This window comes from Muscardinus avellanarius, assembly GCF_963383645.1.
Source record: "Muscardinus avellanarius genome assembly, chromosome: 3".
Lineage (NCBI taxonomy): Eukaryota > Metazoa > Chordata > Mammalia > Rodentia > Gliridae > Muscardinus > Muscardinus avellanarius.
In genome coordinates this window covers 56,103,725-56,127,346 of record NC_137788.1, presented here as the reverse complement: position 1 = coordinate 56,127,346, position 23,622 = coordinate 56,103,725, and the positions used below count along the sequence as shown (strand labels likewise).

At 40.9% G+C, this 23,622-nt stretch overlaps 1 protein-coding gene across 2 annotated transcripts in view; it reads right to left on the bottom strand.

Annotated features, from left to right (window-relative positions):
* Positions 1–23,622, bottom strand: part of CACHD1 (cache domain containing 1) — a gene marked incomplete at both ends in the record, with an annotated part of 232,612 nt that overhangs the window by 34,208 nt on the left and 174,782 nt on the right. For both annotated transcript variants that reach the window (XM_080693401.1, XM_080693402.1), the window contains 5 exons: positions 3,806–3,974; positions 9,128–9,245; positions 10,036–10,159; positions 11,031–11,180; positions 16,668–16,901. In XM_080693401.1, coding sequence (XP_080549527.1) covers positions 3,806–3,974; positions 9,128–9,245; positions 10,036–10,159; positions 11,031–11,180; positions 16,668–16,901 — 795 coding nt within the window. The remainder of the gene's footprint in view (positions 1–3,805; positions 3,975–9,127; positions 9,246–10,035; positions 10,160–11,030; positions 11,181–16,667; positions 16,902–23,622) is intronic.

The window sequence follows — 23,622 nt, the reverse complement described above, 5'->3', positions numbered from 1 at the left end:
ATTGTACATACAGTATTTGAGCTGATGAACTCCATATTTTCTGAATAATCTCTAAGAGCCAGATGGGTATTCAACTAAAAAACTGTGTGATCCACAAATATAATTTAAAAATTTTCAATAAAACCACATTAAAAAAGCAAAATATGTAATTTTAATGATATATTTAGGAATTCCAACATACCAAACATATCATTTTAATATGTAATATAAAAAATAAAGTTATACATCTTAATTTGGACTAGCCCTTTTTCAAGTGCTCCATAGCTATATGTGGCTAATGGCTACCATATTGACAGTGTTGCTAGGGGAGGGATTATCTAAAGTAAGTTTTAAAGAAAATCTAAACTTGATCTTTCTCATAACAAAAATTATTGTATTCTATTGTCCCGAATTTCACAATAGTGGTCTCATTCTCACCAGCTATAGTATTTAGCTTGCTGACTCAGAAATTATTGGTTAAAAATATGAAATATTATATCCTCTTTTGCATAAAAACAACAAAAACCCCAAAGCCCAAATCAAAACAAACAAACATGTAAACATCCATCTTTCTCTGGTCAGCGTCACAGCCTATCGAAAGTGCTGACTCACGGAGGAGATCGCTCAGCGCAGCTGCTCTTCTGATCTCACGCCCATGAAGAACTTTGTTTTCCTTTTTCTTTTTTGTGGTACTGGGGATTGAATTTACAGCCCCCCGTGTGTAAGGGAAGTGCTCTACCCCTGAGTTGCATCCTCAGACCTTCCTTCAGGAAGAATTTTCTTGAATGGAATTTAAAGGAGGAACCCAAATTTGAGTGTTCTCATCTGGGATCTAGAGAATAGGGACATCAATCCTTGACCTTCCAACCTGGTCTTCTCTACTCAGTTTGCCTTTTGTATGATAATTCTTAGGTATCAGCTTTTTGAATCCTATGTATGTATGTATGTATGTATGTATTGCCATACTGGGTGGAACCCAGAAGCATTCTACCTCCAGGCTACACACCCAGTCTTACTTTATATGGAAACAGGGTCTCTCTAAGTTGCTGAGAGCCTCACTAAGTAGCTGAGTCTGGCTTTGAACCTGTGCCATCCTCCTGTCTCAGCCTCCCAAGCACTGGGATTACAAGTGTGAGCCACCACGCCTGGCTATGAATCCTAAGTATTTAAAACAGGGAAAAAGAGAGTACCTGCTTTACTATGCTATGAATTATTTTATGGTATACTGATAGCATAGGTCATAAAGGCCTTGAATATGTCTGGGACCTGGCAGCATGGTAGACCAGAGGTACCTGAGTCAATCTTAGCATGGCCTTTAGGAATATATATATTAAAAAAAAAATGCTCACTGGGTGTGGTAGCATATCCTGTAATACTGGTACTTAGGAAGCGGAGACAGGAGAATTGCAGATATGAGGCCAGCTTTGGCAACTGAGACTCTCAATAACTCAGCAAGACTCTGTTTCAAAATTAAAAACAAAACGGGCTGGAGGCATAGCTCAGAGGTAGAATGCCTCTGGGTTCAATCTCTAATACCTGTTTTCTCACCAAAAAGGCTCCACATTGCTAGTCATCAGAAAAATTCAGATTAAAAAAACCACGAAGTACCGCCTCACCCCAGTTATAATGACTTTTATCAGAAAAACAAAAGATAACAGTGATGGTTGAGAGTGTGGAGAAAGGAAACCCTTGTAAATTGCTGGTGGGAATGCAAATAAGTACAGCCATTATTGTAAACACCATGAAGATTCTTCACAACATTAAAAATAGAACTGCCATATGAGCCGGCAATCTCGTGGGTTTTTTTTTTTTGGGGGGGGGTCTGGGGATGGAACCCAGGGGCACTTGACCTCCGAGCTACACCCCCTGCCCTATTTTTTATTCTTTATTTTGAAACTGGGTCTCATTGAGTTGCAGAGGGCCTCACTAAGTAGCTGAGGCTGTCCGCGAACCGTGATCCTCCGGTCTCAGCCTCCCGAATGCTGGGATTACAAGCATGTGCCACCACGCCCGGCTCTGAGCCGGCAATCTCACTCATTGATATCTATCCAAAGGGTACGAAATCAGTCTGACAAAGAGGCACCTTCACATGTGTGTTCTCTGAAGCACTGTTAACTATAGCCAAGAGACAGAAATGGCATCAGTGTCCATCTACTGATGAACAGAGGTGGCACATGTACACAGTGGAACACTCTGAGGCCATAAAAAAAGAAAACCCAGTCATTTGTGACAGTGTGGATGGAACCAGAGATCGTTAAGAGAAATAAGCAAGGCACAAAAGACGAGTTTGGCATAGTCTCATTCACGTTTTTTAAAAAAAGTTGATTCTGTAGAGGTCATAGTGGAATGGTGGTTACCAGAGGATGAGGAGAATCTGGGGCGGGTGGGAAAGAAGGAGGAATGGTTGATCAATGGGCTCTAAGTTACAGTTAAAGAGGAACAAGCGATTCTGGTGTTCAATGACACAGTGGGGTGACTACGAATAATGATAATGTACTGGACATTTCAAAGAGCTAGAAGAAAGTATTTTGAAAGGTCAAAAAGAAATGATAGATATTTAAGGAGATAGATATGTTTAACCTAACTTAAACATTACACAGTGTATACGTGTATGAAACTTATATAGTACCCCGTTAATTTGTACAATTTTTTTTATGTATGAGAAACAATTTTTTAAATACCACAAAAGGCAGAAAGAGGAAGACAAAATAGGTACAAAAAGCAAGGGTAACAAATAGAAAGCAGTAACAAATATGGTAGATATTAACTGAACTATGTAAATAGTAAATATTGATGTGAAAAGTGTTGCATATCAATGGTCTAAATAAACCTGTTAAAACACAAAGATTGTCAACGTGGATCAAAAAGCAAGACCCGACTGTATGTTTTATATAGGAAATCCACTTTAAACATAAAGACACATACAGAACAGAAATAGATGACGACAGAAAGGAAAGTTACACGAATTGTGTCAAAAGAAGGTGGAGTTGCCGTATTAGTTTCAGACAGAGCAGACTCACAGCAAGGACCAGTTATCAGGGACAAGAAGAGGGTCACGTGATGATAAAAGGAGGACAATCTCAGCTTTGCTATATTTTTGTATTATTTTGAGAAAATGACTTATTTTTTTGCAACCCCAAGTGTCCTCCTCTATCATAGGTCAACTCAGGCCATGAATGCAAAACCCTTGGTACACTACAAATGTATATTCTCTTCTGCTTCCTCTGAATTCTTTGCCCACACCTAAGCCCTTCTGCAGACAGGAACCTGTGGTGGGCACCGTCGGCATGTTCTGCTCCCTAGATTCCTTTGGATTCCTCTTATAGTTTTCCCCACTCAACCCCCAATGCAATATTCCCATATCTGTGTCTTTACCATGGTGGGGCAGTACTCGTAACTCACATTATGATCTGTCTTTGGGCTAATGAAACTGCTTTGCTCAGCATTAGCAGAAAGCTAAAAGTAACTAAGGAATAGGAGGCCCTTCCTGGAGTCTGGGAAAACTTTGGAACAACATGCATTCCAAAGATACCCACAGGACAGGAAGAGGGTGAAATTTCACCTGAAATCAAACTTGTCTGTCTTTTCCCTTTTCTTGCCCTATTTCCCACACTTCCCATTGGTTTCTCCTGGGAGCTCATCCTATATAAATCACAGACACTTGAAACTTCATCTCAGTGTCTGTGGGGTAATCTGACCCAAGGCACGTGACCTTCCCGTTTTCACCCCCAAACACCTGGTATGGCAGGCATCAATGGTTGCGATTCTTTATGATGAGCTGCTACAAGCCTGATATTGGAGAAAGTGGTGAAGCGCAGGGCCTTACCTAGAGTCGCCAACTGCTTGAAGTGCAGGCAAGCACTAGGCTGGCCCAGGAGGTCTAGCCGGTGGTACAGCAGCTTGCTGCTTGGGACAGTGTTGAGGTTCTTCAGTTGCCTGACAGGTATTTCCGGTTGGATCACCACAATGCACAGAATAAAGGAAGTGTCTTGTACCTGTAAACATCAGCAAAGAATTTCTAAGACAGAAAGTGAAGGTTTTATAGGGACAGGGAGATGTTATTTTTTGCATACATTGTTTTGCCTCTCTGTCCTTGCCTGTTCATTAAATATTTGATAGATGAATGAAGGATATCAAGATAGGATGCAGAGGTATTTTCTGTTTTTCTTTCTTGTTGAGGAAACCTAATGTAACAGAAAGATGTCCCTTGGTAATCGAGGGACTCCCTAACCCTTTTTACTTGTATATCGGGGTTTAATAGAACACTTATTTGCATTTGTGCTTAAAATGTGGTTGTGTGGTTGAAAATATATGATGGGTTTTGTGATTAAGTGTTCTGAGAATTGGGTATTTTTCAAGCCAATTGTGAACTCTCACGTTAAGAAAAAGGATCAAGCTGGGTGTTGTGGCACATGTCTATAATCTCAGTGCTTAAGAGGCTGAGACATGAGAATCATAGGTTCACAGTCAGCCTGAGCAGCTTAGTTAGGCCCTCAGCAACTGAGAGACCTTGTCTCAAAATAAAAAGTAAAAAAAAAATTAAAAAATTGACGTGGAGGTGTGGCTCAGAGGTAGAATACCCCTGGGTTCAATTGCCATTAACACACACACACACACACAAACACACACACACACATACACACAGAGTACAGATTCCAGTTTATTCATTCTATTCCTAGTGAACATTTTCTCCTTTCTTGGTTGGATAGACAACATCACTACTTAAAAGAAACACAAACCCTGGGGTGCCCTGCACAGCCTGCCTGACTCAGCCCTTCAGTGTGTAGCTTAGTCCATGGTGTGAAATTCATGTGTAGATACAGTAGAACTTTGGCATTCAGGTTCCTAGAAAGGGGTGCCTGAACAAAATGTAATGACAAAAAGGTCCACCAAAGAATCAAAGGCCAATCAATGGCTGCTCCCAAACATAATGGTGGTCCTGTAAGATTATAATGCAGCTGAAAAATTACCATTCTTGTAACATCACAGCGCAAAGCATTACTCACATGACAATGGTGTTGACCAACCTACTGAGCTGCCAATCATATAAAAGTGTATACAGCAATGTAATTATGTACAAACCATAATAATTTATAGTAATAATAACAACTATGCCACTATTTCATGCATTTACTATAATTTTATCATTATTTTAGAATGTATTCCTCCTACTTATAAAAAGATGTTTACTACGAAAACTCTATGCCATGCTATACCTGCAATAGCCTCTCACATCTATTCACCTTATATCTTGATTGCGTCAGGAGCCCAGGTCCCGTGATTGACCTGCACCATCCGGTTTGTGTAAGTATATGGTGTTCACACAATGAGAAAGCCCAAGGATGCGTTTCTCAGAATGAGTTCCTGCTCATTCTCTAAGTGTAAGTTCACTATACAGAAGACAAGAAGAGCCTACATAAAAGATGGTTTGTAAATAAAATAGAGGGTGAGGACCAGCTAACTCAGAACTAAAAAAAGATGCTCTCTAAGGCAGCTGATGCCATTTATTTAGTGATCAAGGAGAAATGTCTAGGCAGGCTAGAGTTAAGTATAATGCAGGCTTTCTGAGAAAGGCTCCAGAATCTTTAAGCACAAAAACAATCTGCAACTTTCTGGAATTGTTTTTAAGTACTGATGGCAAAGATATTCAAATTAGATTAGCAAATTTAATCTTCTTTCCCCTACTAAATTAGAAAGTAACAGGGTGTTCCAAAGTGGCACTTTCTATCTCCTCCTCTCTTCCTCCTCTTCCTCCTTCCTTCTTCAGGGGAGGGAAGGGGTAACGAGGATTGAACATAGGGGCATTCTATCTCTGAGCTACACTTCTAGCCCTATTTAATTTTTTTTTTGTCTTGAAACAGGGTCTTGTTAGGTTGCTGAAAGTCTTACTACTTGCTGAGGGTGTCCTTGAATTTGTGATCCTTCTGTCTCAGCCTCCCAAGTACTGGGATTAGAGCTATGCCTCCTCCCTTCCCCGGCCTTTCCTCTCTTCTTAATCTTACACGGTCATCCTTTGAGTTTTATATATTTATCTTTATATTTTGAGTTTTATATTTTTATATTTTATATATTTGTGTTAAATGTAACACTAAACTAAAAGACAAAACCATACCAGAAAGACCAGAATATAATTTTATTTTTGCAGGATGGGGGATGGAACTCAGGGACACTGCACCTCCAAGCTACACTCCCAGCCCTATTTTTAGGTCTCACTGAGTTGCAAAGGGCCTTGCTAAGTAGCCAAGGCTCTCCACGAATAGCGATCCTCTGGTCTCAGCCTCCTGAACGCTGGGATTACAAGCATGTGCCACCATGCCCAACTCAGAATATAATTTTATAATTGGGTCTATTCCCTGAGGAAAAAAGAAAAAGTTACTCTAAGTTCCTAAATGTAGCACTTAGGAAAGCATGTTTCAAAATATGACTTTTGATCATGTACTCAGATGAAAAACAGCCTCTGCATTAAAAGAAACCAAGATGTATCTGGAAGGACCCTCCATAGCAAGAAGTGGTTCTGTCCACTGATGGGGCACATGTGTTCTACATTTTGAAGGGAACCATGTCTGTGTAACACGAGTGCATTCTCATACTGTCTAACAGTCAAGACTTCCTTCAGTTACCACAGAGAGCCTCCGCCAGGGCTCAGAAATGGACTTGGGTTACAACGAGAGAGTAGTCCCGTAATGTTGCTAATGTAATCTCTCCAATTATATTCAAATCAATTCAGCGAAATAATCCATCGGTATCTGCTCTATCTAAGGATGCTAAGCAGTTTAGCCAATTATGCTTGGCATAAGCTAACCCTATTTGGATTCAATAAGTAGAAGAATCCATTTTATTCCTCAGGATAAGATGCATATCTATTTTCTTCCTCCCCTAAGGTAATGAAAGAAAGCTTAAAAATATTTGCCCTTATTACTGGGTAACCGGGCATGGTTCTTTTATCTTGAATCTCATTACCTCCTCAATTTTTCCACTTAGTAGTGCTCTGCTCAAAAATTTCAGAACGCTGAGAAAGCTAAGACTTGTCCCTGAAAAGATAACATGATTACATTCTGTGTGCCTAAGGAGAGTGGTCAGAATTTACCAGCATCACTGAAAAAATTCTCTAAGACAATAACACTTTCCAAAATGTTAACATGGAATTTGTTTACTTACTATACAAAGAAGGTCACATAGGTGCCTCCATTTCCTTCTTTTTTATAATGTCAACAATTATTCATGCAGACATTATCCCAGGATGTAACTGAGTTGCTCCCAATTGGGGTATGCTGGAGTCAAACCATCTCCAATTTCAAATACAAAAGTTTATTTTCCCAATTAAAAATTCAGTGGCTGATTCACCCTTTCTGATGTGAAAATTAAGCAATTATCTTTAAAATTATATAAATAAAAGATAAGGGCAATGGTTTCATCATTCACAAAATCTGAAAATGAGAGGTCATCAAAGAATTTCAAAATAGATTTTTGACTTGTCTCAAATTTGCTGTTGGGCATGGTGGCACACGCCCGTGATCCCAGTGACTTGAAAGGCTAAGGCAGGAGGACTGTTAAGCTGGAGGCCAGCTTGGGCAATTGAGTGAGAGCCTGTCTCAAAATAAACATAAAAAGAGATGGGGATATAGCTCAGGGGTACAGTGCTTGACTTGCATGTAGGAGGCTCTGGGTTCTATCCCCAGTACTGCAAAAACAAACCAAAACCACGCTGGGTCACTCCCATGTCCTATCATTCCTATCCCTGGCACAGACACTAGATCAGGTTGTCATTTAATTATCTTTACCAACCATTAGGTTGGATACTCTAAGAGGGAAGAGAGATGATCACTTTGGTTTATCCTTCTTAGTGTACAGTGAATGTTCAATAAGTAGTTTTTAAGGGCTGGGTAAGGAGATCCATATTTGAGTCAATGGGTTGATCATCAAATACGCCCATCCCAGGAAATTTCAAGTATGACTGCACTTTTAAATTCAGTGATTGAAAGTTAATAATGAAAATGAAAGTCATTTTTCTTCTGGTTAAAAAGAATTTAGGACTCCTCCCCCAACAGTACTATCCTACTACATCAGAGATGAGGAGGAAGGAGAGAAACATAGCCAATATGGAGAGTGTGTGCTGGCTTTTGTCTATGATTATTTGAGGCTCAGAGTCTGAGGCTGGCAAGAGAGAGCTACGGTAGGTGAACAGTGTTATGGCTCAACTGATAATCCACCTGTGTTGAATTAGAAGAGCCTATGTCCTAAAGCTTCTCTTGAAAAATGCCATAGGGCGCTTATGCCTTCATACCGCCTTCTAACTCCTAACCTCAGCAATCAGAGGTCCCATCTCCAATCAGAGGTCCCATCTCCTTTTTTTTTTTTTTTTCCCCCAGTACTAGGGATTTCCCCCTGTATTTTTTATTTTGAGACAGGGTCTATGTTTTTGAGGCTGGTCTCATCTTGTGGTCCTCCTGCCTTAGTTTCCCGAGTCACTGGGATTACAGGCATGTGCCACTGTGCTCACCTCAATCTGAGTTTAAGTAATAACAAAATTAGCTGGGTATGGTGGCGCACACCTGTAATCCCAGTACTTGGGAGGCTGAGAAAGGAGGATTGCAGGTTTGAGGCCAGCATGTGGTCATTTAGGGAGATCTCATCTTAAAATAAAAATTATAAAGGGTTGGGGATGTAAACTCAAGGTAGAATGCTTCTGGGTTCAAGCCCCAGAACCACAGACAAAAAACCCTGATATAATCTAAATTAATTACTAGGTAATGAAATCTGATCTATCTACAGAATGCAATATTGTAGCACATTAAAGATATGTATGCATATGCACAGATGTGTGCATATGCACATACATATGTATATGTGTATATATGTATATCATGTACCTATGTACACACACACACACACACACACACACACACACACACACACATGCAAGGGCGTACTTGAGAACAGAGTTTATTTTCTTCTTTGTATCCTTTGATATGGCTTGACTTATTCATATTGAACAATTATTGGTCTTATAAACAAAAAGGACAAACATAAAAAGTCTGTGGAATGTCTTCTTTTTCCAAATCATTTAAAGAACTACTTGGTCATATCATCTGACACACGGCCCCGGGCTGCCCATGAAGAGGAGCCGTGTGGCTGGGGCCCCACTCACCATCTTCCAGGCATAGCTCACGTTGTAGGCCTCCTTGCCGGTCTCTCTCAGCTTGTTTATGTGCCAAGACAGGGAGGAGTTCACAGGGACTGCGATAATCTGGCTGCCCAGAGGGAGGCTGTGTTGTCAAACAGAATTAAAAACTTGAGGAAAAAGATAAGCACTTAATTGAAGGCAAGGAAGAAGCTGTGGGTCAATGGTCACCTCCTGATTTTGAACAGCAATGAAGCTCATCACTTTTGAAAGACATAATGTGAGACTTTCCATTTTGTAAAAGCATTATGTCGGCTCTGCATTAAAAACATTCCTTCCTCTCTCCCCCTGCCTCCCCATCTAATTCTTTCCAGAGACTAACCTGTCTCAAATCACTCAGCCATTCATTTGCAGCCAATGAGCACAGAGACCCATTTCTCTATAGGTTACCATCTGCCAAAATAATGTATCGCTATTGAAAAATATCCAGTCTGTTTTTATTTTAAGACAATATGTTGTGTAAGACTGTGCTGTCAACTTGAAATGGACACTACTTTGCCAAACAATTTTTGGCAAATACAATAAAGCTGGTCTTCAACTTAACCTTTTATATTGCTGATAATTTTTTAATCTGATATAACTCTAGTACTTTTAAAAATGAGGACATATAATTTAATTTACAATTAAAGTTAATGTGAACATAAAATTTTACTTATAAGGCATTACCCTCAAATACTAGTTCTTAGACAGCCTGTCTATTACACGAAGTCAACAAAATCTTGGCTAATTTTTTTATAGGAAAATTACTCATAATACTTTAACAATAAGATGATCCATGTCCTTCTCTTATGCCCTATAGTAGAAACTTAATACTTGACCCTGAAGGGTCCCATTCTCAGAAAAAAGAAACACTACCACCCTCACTTTTTCCTTACCTGAGGATATTTTGCCGAACCAACTCAAATTTTGGGATATTTTCATAATGTATGATGTCAGTATGAAGAGGAGGTTCTGACAATAAATACGGCCTGGTAAGAGATGGATGCATAAGTGTATACCCTGGAAATAGAAAACACAATGTATGCTATAGGTAACAGGCTGTAGGAAGTGCTGGTTCTAATAAAAGTGCCCACCACCAGTTTGAAATATGGGATACTCTGGATAGCTGCCCAATACTCAGCTCCTCCAAAGGTGACCCATCAGTCCAATGAAACAGAACCTGTTTAATGTGTGTTTACATAGAAACTCTTAAATGTTAAATTACTAACCATTGGTCCAATCAACACAATTTTGGTAGTATGGGATATTAAGTTTTAATTTTATTAAGTATTCCAATTTGCCATACAAACCTTAATGCCAGTAAATCTAAACAATACCAAAGTGTTCTAAAGGACCAGGTTTTATGTGGTAGTCAGTCCTCAAGTCTGACTTCTTGATGTCACAGATACAGTTATCTATCCTCAACACAACACAGAAATAATAAACATATAATTTGTAGTCCTCTGCCATCTTTGTGGTATTCCATGATAAATCATCAGTCCTGGTCACCCTCCCTCCCTTCTTTCTGTACTGGGGTTTGAACCTAGGAGCATTCTGTTAGTACTGTAAGAAAGGAGATGGGACCTCTAATTGCTAAAGCTAGGAGCTAAAAGAAGGTATGCCTGTTTTGAAACAGGGTCTTGCTAAGTTGCTGAGAGCCTCACCAAATTGCTGAGGCTATCCTTGAACTGAGGAATCTTCCTGTCTCAGCCTCCCAAGTACTGGGATTACAGATGTGTGCCACCAGTCCAGACTCTGCTTTTTTTTTTTTTTTTAAAAAAAAAATACTATCCTTATCCTCCTTCATTTGATCGTACCAGAACATATCTACAGATTGTTTTCTTTAGGTTTTTAAAGAAACCTTTCTTATGATTAACTTTTAACAAATTACCTTTGTCATCTATAAGAAAAGTATATGAAGCCAAAGAGTCTTGGTAATATGTCACGTCTTCAAGGATGTAAGCCAGATTCACGTCCACACCAACGATTCCCAGAAGCAGGTTTCCAAAATAGCAGGGTTTGCTTACAGTCATTATTAAACCTATGGGCGAAAACAAAACAAAACAAAAATGCAAAGAATAGTGGAGAAGGCTCTGGACAAAGACTGGTGGGGTGCTATTGTCAATCACAGAGGCTAATATTAGCTGCTTCAGTTCTGCTTGGAAGAAGTTTCCCATGTGATCTAGTAACTGATCGCTGCCTTTGCAATAAAAAAATGAGTCAGAGTGAGAGAGAAAGAGGGTCCTTTGGCAATTCAGATATTGCAGCTAATTTAAAGGGAGCAAAGTATATGTTCCCACTACTTTTTCATTGAAGTCACGACATTCCAGAGCAGGGCAAAACATCCGCAAGCACTAAATTAATCATCGTTCACCCTGAAGTGGGAGACTCAGCTGCCCATGAAGAGGGCTGGATCTTAAGCTCGGAGCTCTAGTCCAGCTCTGCTCTTTCATATGCACACCTAGCTTCCCCGAGGACACGACTTCCCCGAGTGCTGGTGTACACTTCTATTTAAGGACACAGTGGTAACTGTTTTACTAATTTCCAGGGGACACTAGATCAAGTAAAGGAATTCTTTGTGTGTGTTTGTGAAGCTGGGAATTGGACCCAGGGGGATTCTACTACTGAACTACAGTCCTAGCCCCTTTTTATTTTCACACAGGATCTCGCTAAGTCACTGTGCACTGGCCTTGACCTCTGTGACTCTTCTGTTTCAGTCTCCCAAGTATTGGGGTTACAGGTATGTGCCATCGTGCCTGGCTCCACAGGATTCTTTGAAGGTATCGCTAAGAGAGCGCAGAGATGTGCACCTGAAATCCTAATTCATTTGGGAAGCTGAGGCAGGAGGACTACAAGTTTGGGGTCAGCCTGGGCAACTTAGTGAGACACTCTTTAAAAAAAAACAAACCCCCAAAACAAAGGTATATAAATATAGCAAAAAGCCGGGTGTGGTGGCGCACGCTTGTAATCCCAGCATTCAAGAGGCTGAGACTGGAGGATCGTGGTTCACGGACAGCCTCAGCTACTTAGTGAGGCCCTCTGCAACTCAGTGAGACCCTGTTTTAAACTAAAGAATTAAAAAAAAATAGGAGCATGGGGTGTAGCTCAGAGGTCGAATGCCCCTGGGTTCCATCTCCAGACCCACAAAATAAATAAATAAATAAAGCAAGCAAGCAAGCATGGTTAACCTGGACACTCATTATTACCAAGCATAGTCTGAATGTATGCCATTTTCAATATGTTCCACATTAAAAAAAAAAAAAAAAAGAAATCAGATGTTTTCCCTAATATGCGAAAGCTAAGGAGAAATGAGTAACAGGAGGAACTCTAGATGAAGGAGATCCTACAGAGGGGCAAATAAGGCGACCTAACTGAGGGGATGGGAGAAGGAAACTCTCTAAAGCACACAATGCACTTAAACAAACATATCAGAGTCAATCACTAAGCCAAGCATGGGAAGGAGGGATGGGGAGGGAATGGGGTGAAGACTGGGTAAGGGCTAATTGGGTGATATGTGCATGTATGTCTACACAAGTCTTGTATCCCATTAAGATGTATGACTACAATTCACCAATAAAAAAAAAAAATAAACAACCCCCCAAAACAAAGGGATATAGCTCAGAGGGATATAACACAGAAGTGCTCAACCCATAGTACCCTGCAAACAAACAAACAGACAAACAAACAAACATTAAAAAGGTATTGCTATTATAGCTTAGTAATATATCCTTTCCAAATTAAGATAGGGGAAAAAAGACTCAGAACGGCACAGAATCTGATCGCGTAGAATTTTGAGAAGTTGAAGGAGAAATTGTTTCCAAAGGAATGTATTTCCAATTGCTTACAGCAGGGATTCTTATACTTGTATTATGTAAAGGGTCTGAGAGTAAACACTTCAGGTTTTATGAGCCATATTGTCTCTGTGCATGTTCTTTTATACTTCTTTATTTTTTAAACGACCTTTTCAAATTATATAGACCATTTATCCCACAGGCTATATGAAAAATAGGATAATTAAGGAAAGGGAGAAGTACACAAGAGACAAATAAATAGAAGTGAATAGTGAGAATGCTGGATGGAGACACAGCTCCACGCACCAGGGCTCTCCTCCTGGCTCCAGACAGGGCTGGGAGAGTTGGAGCATCTTCATGCCTCAGATGTGGAGCTGATACAAAATGATCTAGATGACCTCCAACAATGCTACAATCCTAGGGCTCTTTTTTTGTACGTCTGGGGATGGGACCCAGGGGCATCTGACCTCCGAGCTACACCTGCTGCCCTTTTTTAAAAAATTTATTCTTTATTTCGAAACAGGGTCTCACTAAGTTGCAGAGGGCCTCACTAAGTAACCGAGGCTATCCGTGAACCCCGATCCTCCGGTCTCAGCCTTCCGAATGCTGGGATTACAAGCATGCGCCACCAAGCCCGGCTCCTAGGGCTCTTAATAAAACTCTAAACACAAAGATAGATCAATTGTCTCCATCTCAATCTTTCCTGCACTTGGTGGCACCTGCATGCCGTAGAGGGATATCAGAAAGTTCCTCTTCTAGAGCATCTAGGAAAGGGGGTTGGACACCCTTGAAGACTTCTACAAAGACCGGGCATCCACACAGAGAACCATCTATGACATCCACTCGAGGTATTGTCGAGCTGCTGTGAAGTTTGTGAAAAGCATTTCCTCAGCAGGTCACATTTAGAACGACTGCTTTCTTTTTGTTGTTTTAATACTTTTTTTTTTTCCTGGCAGTTCTAGGGGATAGAACTCAGGGTCTTACACATGCCTAGGCAAAGTGCTCTACGATGGAGCTACAGCGCCAGCCCCAGCCTTGTTTCAAAACTTTTGACAATAGCAAAAATTTAGGGAGGTTTCAAGAATGTGTTTTGCAGGGTTTTTGTTTTTCTCCCCACATGAACGGGTTGTAAGTGGCAGGCACAGCACTGTGACGTCTGGCTTGGAAAGGTCCCCCAAATGCAAGCCACATTTCTCAGGCTTTTCTCTAAGATTAGTTTTCATAGATTTGTCAAGTACAATAGAAATACCCTGTGACTGAGATGCGTACTTATTTCAAATTTCTATTCTCCTCTTGATATGTTGAGAACAAAGTCTTAAAAAAGAAACACATTCTTACTTTTCAATTATCAACTTGGACAGAAGACTCTTCATCCCATTGTGGCAAATAAAGTATGCTAAGCTCTTGCTACACTGACAAAATCCTCAAATACTCTCTTTATGGGAACCTAAAGCACAGAGATTTGCTTTAGGTTCACATAAAGAGGTTCACATGAAAGAAATATATGCTCGGTAACTGACATTTTAATGTGTTGTGGTTTTGATTTAAAGTCACGTAAACACAGTTTCCCTAGACTCAAGTCCTCCTGTCATGGAGCTAGAGGATATGTCACCCAATAATTCCAGGGACCAGAAACACAAAATAAAAAGACACACTCTATCAGGAGGACTTCAACAGGTCTTCAAACCAGTGACTGGAATCCACTGTCCAGAGTTCATAGATCAGGCCTTGAGGACTAAAATGTGGACATCATGAGCTAACAGGTAACCCACATGTCACACGTGATTGGGTTTTATTTTTAATTTTTTTTTTTTTTTTTTTTTTTTTTTTTGGTGGTACTGGGGTTCCTGGAAGCCCTTCTACCTCCAGGCTACACTCCCAGACCTATTTTTACATTTTTTTTTTATTTGGAAACAGGGTCTCCTATTCCAGCGCACGTGGCTGGCTTCAAACCTGCGCGATCCTCCTGTCTCTGCCTCCCAAGCGCGGGGATTACAAGTGTGCGCCACCACGCCCGGCTGTGATTGGGTTTTAATGTCTTCAGGCAGTTAATGATAGAGGTAAGTTTTAGGGAGGGTCCCCCTCTCTGCCTGATACCACTCCTGGTAAAACAATTCAGCTGTTGAATCCTGAGTTTCTACAGGAATGTTTTTCCTCTATCTGTTTTTGTTTCTTTCACACAGTATTAACAGTTTCTTTCTTTCTTCTTATTTTTATTTTTGTGTGACACTGGGGGGTTGAACCCAGGGTCATTATACTTCAGAGCTACACTCATGGCATTATTTTATTTTATTTATTTTGAGGCAGGTTCATGCTAAGTTGCTGAACGTCTCACTAATTACGGAAGCTGGCCTCTAATCTGCAATCTTCTTGTCTCAGCCTCCCAAGTACTGGGATTACAGGTTTGTGCCACCATGACTGGCTAGGATTTCTTGACCCGTCTTTCTCTTCTGAGACAAAGTCTTGGTAAGGGTGGGATGTGTGCCTCACCCAGCAGTGCCTGGAACAACACATGACTGACACTCAGAAATGTTGGCTAATACATGAAAAGTCACTTGCATTCAATGTGACATTTTTATTATAAAAGGAAATCGCCTTTTCTGAAGGTGAAAATTTTATTCTACACACAGCTGCGGGTCCTGCCAGAATAAGAAAAGATAAAAAAATTGAAGCATAATGACAGTTGTCATATTTCTTCTTTATAGAAAGAATGTTTACCTTTTTCTAGAAAACACATCCTCTGGGGGCCGGTTACTTTTATAGGTGAGTTTTCTTTGAATATCTCTATGTGTGAGAGTTCCTAGTTAAGTGAATATAAAAGCAAGACCTCCTATAGTGGAGCTGTCTGTCTGGCTCATAATTAGTTGCTTCCTGAATCTTCTTTGTCAAGGATGTGGGGAAACAGAGCAGGAAGAAGATAAGAAGAAAAGGAAAATATTCTTTTGAGAATATACCATTGGTTGGGCGTTTTTCAAAACACTCGACATGTATAATTACATTTAATTTTCATAATTGCCTCAAGGGAAATATATTTCTCTTTTGGACAGGGCATTGACTCATGTGATGGTTAAGTAGTTCACCAACATCATATTATGGGTAACTTGGGGCATCAGGATGATGATAACAACAAAGGTAAACAGTCTACTAAGAAAGGAGACGAGTATAGATAATTGGACAGTATCTCAAGTACTCACGAATTACATATGTATATGTAAAGTATATATGTAATGTATGCATGTATATGTATATATCCTAAAAGCTTGAAAAATTTATTATACCTTTGACAGATGATCAAATGGAGAATGAGATTAAGTAAGAGGCCAAGGACAACAACTTAAATGGAAGAATGGGATTTGAGAGTTCATCTGATGCCAAGCCTCTTACTGTTTGAGATACCCTGGTGCCTTGCTTCTGAGGCCTGAATCCTAAATACTTCTGAGCTTTATTTACCCCTGGAGATGCAAAGGTACCCTTTAGTTCCAACTGGCAAAATCTGGATAGTAAAAAGTCCTCACAAAACCTCATAAAAAAATAAACCATTATTTCTACTTAGGCTGGGGCAATAAAGGAGGAAAAGGGCTGGCTGGGAATTTTTGCTCTAGAATATAATGTGAGATGATAAAATAAGGTTAGATGACAGGCAGCAAAGCAGTCGTAGTATCTGGAGCAGATGGTTTCTACTTCTCTCTGTTCATTTCTTTTCCCCTTTCTCTAGTAGGCTATTTCTCCAAACTTACCATCTCCCATCTCATCAGAGAAGGGGAGACTGAAGACGGCCTCGTCGATCATCCGGTTGGGAAGGTTGGTGTAGAACCTGCCGACCGTGGTCTCCAGGTTACTCAGCTGGTTCAGCACCATCATGCTGCCCTTGATCACAGGCAAGGCTGTCCGGTCCGGTACGCCATACTTCCCAGAGTTCTGTTCAGCCAGGTCCCTCAGAAAGGCCAGCTCTTTCAAACCAGTTACCCCATCTAAAATCAAAGCCAGGGGAAGGCCACGGGAGGCAAAATGGTTAGCTCCACACCGCGTCTTACTCTTGGACCAATATGCACACAGAGGAGGTCTTGCAACGCTAGAGGGGCCTTTGCAAGGACAATGTGGATGCAAGAACAAATAGCAGCTTCTGCTGAGGAGCAAAGTCTGAGACGTGGCCTCTCCTTAAACCATCAAGAGGGCGGAGGGATTCTTCAAAAAGCAATGATGAAAAACATATGAATAAGTAAAGGACCCCCACTTGGTAGGGATGTGCTCTCCCCCAAAAGTTTAATTATGAGATTTAATTTCTTTTTGTGCACTTAAAGTTTGAAAGCAAAAGTAATGGTTAACATGTCTGCATTTAATTTAAAATAGTGGATGAAATTTTAAAAGATTTAAAGGATAGGAGTTTACCATTTTATTCCTTATGTTGCCTTAGAAAACCACTTGCCAAAATCTCATGAAACCCAAATCTCATGGGTTGCATTTAGTGATGCCTCCAAACCCTGTTTCCTTAAGCTCATTTTAATTACAAATGTTTTCATGCTTGATGTTGTTAAGATAATGCTGATTTTGATTTATATAATCTATATTTTTTACATTTAGGAGGTTTTAAAGACTTTGTAAAGGACTTAGGCATACTGGGATGTATTGTTCCACAACATCTGCAATCTATAGCACAAAAATAAATTTAATAAACCATTTTTTAAGTTTGCTATTGTTGGAACATAGTCAAAAGGATTAGTAACTGATCACATATGGGTACCATTATAAACAAATTCAAATGATTTCAATCACTACTGAGATTCTACCATTGCATTTTAAGAAGGGTTTGCCTTATATTCTTGAAGGGCTCAACAGCAAACCATGAACTGTTCAGTCATTTAAAAGAACTTGAAGCTGGGCATGGTGGTGCATGCATATAATCCCAATACCTGGGAGGCTGAAAGAGGAGGATCAAAGGTTTGAGGACAGCCTCAGCAATGTAGCAAGACTCAGCAACCTAGTGAGACCCTGTTTCAAAACAAAATATAAAAAGGGCTGGGGGGGGGGACTTCCGGGAAGATGGCGACCGAGAAAAGCGGGGCTTAAGAGCCCCGCTAACAACAAATCTCCATTACCACAAAATCAGTGCCTTTCATAGCCAGAAAACACCATCACCAGTGAAACAAAAAATCACCAGGCTCCAGAGAGAAAGCGGACTGAGAACAAAGCCACAGAGGAGATACACTGGCCTCACGCCCGAGGACGCAGCAGACATGGCAACAGCGCCATACTGCCAGCGGCACCTGCGAATTCACGGGACGGCTATAGCAAGCCGAGGTGAACCACTGCGGAACAGCCAGGCGGGATTTCTCCGCGCAGAGAGCATCTAAAGCTCCCAGTGGCCGAGATCAGCACACGCTGCAGGGACTCAGAGTGGAAATCAAAACCAAGAAGAAAAACATCAGCCCCACAGCCGAGGGCATAGCAGCGGCGCCATATTGCCACCGGCGGCAGCAGCACCGAATTCAGCGAGGCCAGTACAGCTACATCTGCATACTCAAGAACAGTGAGTCAAATTGCGGGCCACAGAGGAGAAATCCCAGTACTGTACTCCCTGGGACTTGACCCAGTGGGGGAGGGGCGGTGGCAGAGATATCACACCATAGGAGAACGTGCAACCTGGCACCCCACACAGTCTAAAGCAGCCTCTAACGACTCTCTGGGTTGGAGACTCTGTGATAAAACCCAGTAAAGGAGTAGTGGGGTCTGAGACACTACTGACTCGAGATCCAGAACACCTTAAGTGAAGTCATAGTGACCCAAGGGAAGAACCCAGAGAAGGCACAAACTTCCAAAATCATGGGAAAGAGGAATAATACTGGAGCAATAAATGCCCACAACCCCACAACATCAGAACCTGATAAAACAGAAAATCAGAGATTTCTAGAAAATCAAATCAGGAAAATAACTGTAGAAATAATAGAGGTGCTTCGAAAAGAACTCAGAGAGAGCCAAAAAGAGATAAAGGATGCAATTAATGAAGTAAAGGCCTCAATTCAAAGCACAAACAACCGATTAGAACACATGGAGAACAGAATCTCGCTCTTAGAAGATTCAATCCAAAAATGAACGCATAGTTTCTAATCTAGAAAAAAATATCCGAAAGCAGGAATCTGATATTGAAGAAATATGGGCCCATTTTAAGAGAGCTAACCTAAGAATAATTGGAATAGAGGAGGGAAAAGAAAGTGAAAACAAAGGGATCAACAATCTCTTCAAGGAAGTAATAGCAGAAAATTTTCCAGACATAGAGCAAGAGGTCGATACACAGGTCCAGGAAACTTATAGAACTCCCTTTAGACAGGATCGGAGAAGAGGATCCCCACGCCACATAATTGTCAAAATGACCAATGTGGAAGCCAAGCAGAGAATCTTAAAGGCAACAAAAGCAAAGGGCCAAGTGACATTCAGAGGCAAACCAATTAGAATCACTCCAGACTTCCCAAACCAAGTCATGAGAGCCAGAAAGGCTTGGAGTAACATATTCCAAACTCTGAAAGAAAACAACTTCCAGCCAAAAATTTCCTACCCAGCAAAACTTTCTATCAAATTAGATGGAGAAATAAGAAGCTTCCATGACAAACAGAAACTGAAGGAATTTATGTCTTCAAAACCAGCACTAGAGAAAATACTCAAAGAGATTAACTACAAAGAAGAAATAGGTAACACACTCCAGAACTAGAGAAACAAGATTTTCCATCCAACAGACAACTAAGATTGGTTATCTGTGGAGATTCATTATTTATGTTAGTCTTTTACCTATCTCTAAAGGGTATTGTTTGCCTTTATTGTTGTTAATTTTTAGGATTTCTAGTTGGAATATTAATATACCTTCAGATATAGCATTTGGAAATATTTTATCCCATTCTATTAGTAACTGTTAACTCTGTTTACATTGTCTTTGGATATACAATATTTTTTTTATTTTTTAGGGAGTTTGTATACTCCTCTGTTGCCTGTGCCATTGAAATCATAACCAAGAAATCACTGCCAATTTCAATGTTGTGAGGTTTTATGACCCAGATTTTCTCCTAAAAGTTTATAGTCTTAAGATTTATACTTAGGTCTATTATCTATTTTGAGTTAATATTTGTATATGGGATTAGGTAAGGGTCCAATTTTATTCTTTTCCATGTAATTATTATTTTTTAACAGTATTTAGTTAAAAGATTAATATTTCCACCACCAAATGTTCGTGGAAACCTTGTCAAAAATAACTAGACAATATAGGGAAGAATTTAGCTCTAGGCTTTTATTTAACTCCAATGGTTTATATATCTGCCTTCAGAATAGTACTACACTGTTTCAATTATTGTAGCTTTATATGGTTTGAAATCAGAAAATATATATCTTCTAGCTTTGTTCTTTTTCAAGATCGTTTTGGGTACCTAGAGTCCATATTCCACATTAGGATAGATTTTTTTCTGAAAAATAAATATATAAATATATGATAGTTTCACCTAAAAAATAGAAAAAAATATTCTCTGGTAAGAAAGAAAGCAAAAAGAAATATTGAAATGTTATCTTTAAGTCATCAAAAGCTTGGTATCAGACAAATGAAACTGTTGTGTGAGATTATCATTTTTAATTTTAGATAAATTGCCATAATACTAGATGTCAACTACTAAGTCAAGCATGGGAGGGAGAGATAGGGAGAGAATGGGGTGGGGATTGGGTGGGGGCTGACTGGGAAAAGTGTGCATGTCTACAAAAGTATGTATCCTACTATGATGTATGAATACAGTGCACCAATAAAAAAAAAAATCAAATACCCCCCCCCCCAAAAAAAAGGGCTGGGGGTGTAGTTTAGAGGAAGAATGCTCCTGGGTTTAATCCATGGTATCACATAACAAGCTCTCAAAATAATATGAAGCTTTCATGGTTCACCTGTCCTCCCTCCCTCCCTGCCTTCTTTACTTCCCTCACCTTCTTCTACATTTTCTTTGTCTTTTTTTTTTTTTTTTTTTTTTTTTTTTTGCGGGTGTGGGGATGGAACCCAGGGGCATTCGACCTCTGAGCTATACCCCTTGCCCTATTTTTTATTCTTTATTTTGAAACCGGGTCTTACTGAGTAGCAGAGGGCCTCACTAAGTAGCTGAGGCTGTCCGCGAACCGCGATCCTCTGGTCTCAGCCTCCCGAATGCTGGGATTACAAGTGTGCGCCACCACACCCAGCTTGGTTTTATTTTTTTTAAATAGGGTCTCACTAGGTTGCTGAGAATTTTGCTACATTGATGAGGCTGTCCTTGAACCTGTAATCCTCCTGTCTCAGCCTCCCAGGTACTGGGATTACAGGCTTGCACCACCATGCCCAGCTACATATATGTCTTTATCATTGCTACATAACAAGTGCAGTATTGGAAGTCCATTTTTGAAGTGGCAGAATCTAATGGGCATAATTTCTTTTTTCAAATGCTGTATTTAGATAAACCTAGCTTTTAATCCACTCATGCAAGGCAAAAGGAAAGATATTTGGCCCAAATTAAGTCCGAATCAGATTACTATTTCCTTTAGATTACTCTTTCCTTTAGATTACTCCTTCCGTAGAGATAGGGAGGCCAGAGGTGCTCGCTCCTGAGTAAAGGACAGCACAAAAGACATGGCTGATCCCTGACCTTATACCCTTGAGAAGCTCCCAGAAAGAAGAAAACTTGGGCATCAAATATGCCTTTATTTGTCATGTATTGCTTGGCTCTCTTAAGTGTAAAAGTGACAAGAATCTCTGCTAGGCACAGCAGAGCAGTATGCGATGGAGGGCTATCAAGAACTGGGTGTTTGTGTCCCTCCACCATTAAACGTCATACAGGTGACCAACTGGTAAGTATGCCGGATCATCTTGCCAAAAGGCTCATGTTAAAAACATTTCCCAGAATCTTCTTTGCTATATGCCAAGTGAAAGATGCCAGAAGTTGAGTGTTGGGAGTGTGGGAGAAGAAGTAAGAGGTAGAGGTAAACAAGACAGGACGAAGAGAAGGTTCCAGTTCGCCCCGCTCTGCTCTGCTCTGCACTCAGTGCCCTTTCTCATCCACTGGCTTGCTCACCAACAACCCCCCTGGGCATACTCTAGACATTTCACTGAGAACACACAGTGCTGGCAGCCAACGACCTGCCAGAGACATCTATGCTGGGCCTCCTAAGTGATTCTCAAAGTTACTAGCTTTTTCTGACTTTCCTGCAAGCTCCAATTGGTACCTGAACTTTCTCTGAGTTGTCAGTGCCCCTTTTTGGACCTTGACCATTCTATTTTCTCCCACAATTGTGTATCTTTGGATTCCAATAATAAATACATTATTCCAAAATTCTCACGGAGGTTCTCCTTGTGAATTTGAACCCTGCCCGATCTCATAAGGGGATGTGTCCACCCTGGTGAACAACACTCAGAAATGACATTCTGAAAGAGAAAGAGGAGAGAGGAAACTGGCGGTGTGGGTGTGTGTCTGGCTCGATTTCAAGGGAGAAAGAGGACTGCTAAGGATGTGTGGACAGAACCTACTAGTGGTTTTAAGGTATGGATTTCTCAGGCATTGTAGGAGCATTCAGCACAGTGAAGGCATGGGTGACGGCAAGGAGGTTTATCTCCTGGGTATCTACTGTGTGGACATTGACATCTAAGGGAAAAGTAGGGGTGATCACTTCCTGTGTGTGGGCCTCCTAACTGCCTTTTTTTTTTTTTTTGGTGGTACTGGGGTTCCTGGAAGCCCTTCTACCTCCGGGCTACACTCCCAGACCTATTTTATATTTTTGAAACAGGGTCTCTTACGCCAGCGCGGCTGGCTTCCAACCTGCGCGATCCTCCTGTCTCCGCCTCCCAAGCGCGGGGATTACAAGCATGCGCCACCACGCCCGGCTCCTAACTGCCTTTTTGTGTGTGTCCTGGGTGATGGGCTTTTTGAAGACAGGAAAATTATGTAACTCAGCTCTATAACCTCACTGGTAGATACCACAGGTATCTATAAAATTTTATTTTCTTCCCTCTTTCCCTCCCTCTCATGAGTGAAAGATGCTAAACCACAGGAGAAAAGAGTAACAGTCAGCCAGGGATAGCCATGAAGGACAGGTGTCCAGGCAAAAAGAGGCCATCCTCACCCACCATAGCTAGCTAGGTGAGGTGCTCAGAAGGAAGAGAAAACGAATACATGGCTCCCATTCTTTGGGGGGAATAGTGGGGGAGACAGGTAAAGGGATAAGACATTGGGCACCTCACTACAGTATAGTGGGGGACATGCTCATGAGCAGGAAGTGTGGCATGGGAGACACGGGGCTGCACAGGGAGCTGGCCCTGGACGACAGAGGCTCCTCCACCTCCAACTGCGCTGAGACAGGAACCCGCAGCCTCTTCCAGTCACTCCTTCAGCCAGCTTTGAGGGCTTGCTGTTTACCAGGCTCAATGTTGACATTTTTTTTTTTTTTTTTGGTGGTACTGGGAATGGAACCTAGGGGCATTCTACCTCTGAGCTATACCCCCAGCCCTATTTTTTATTCTTTATTTTGAAACAGAGTCTCACAGAATTGCAAAGGATCTCACCAAGTAGCTGAGACTGTCCGCGAACCGCGATCCTACTGTCTCAGCCTTCCAGAGGCTAGGATTACAAGCGTGCGCCACTACGCCCGGCCAATGTTGACAATTTTAAATACCCAGCATATTTAGTTTTTTATAACAGCCCTATCCTG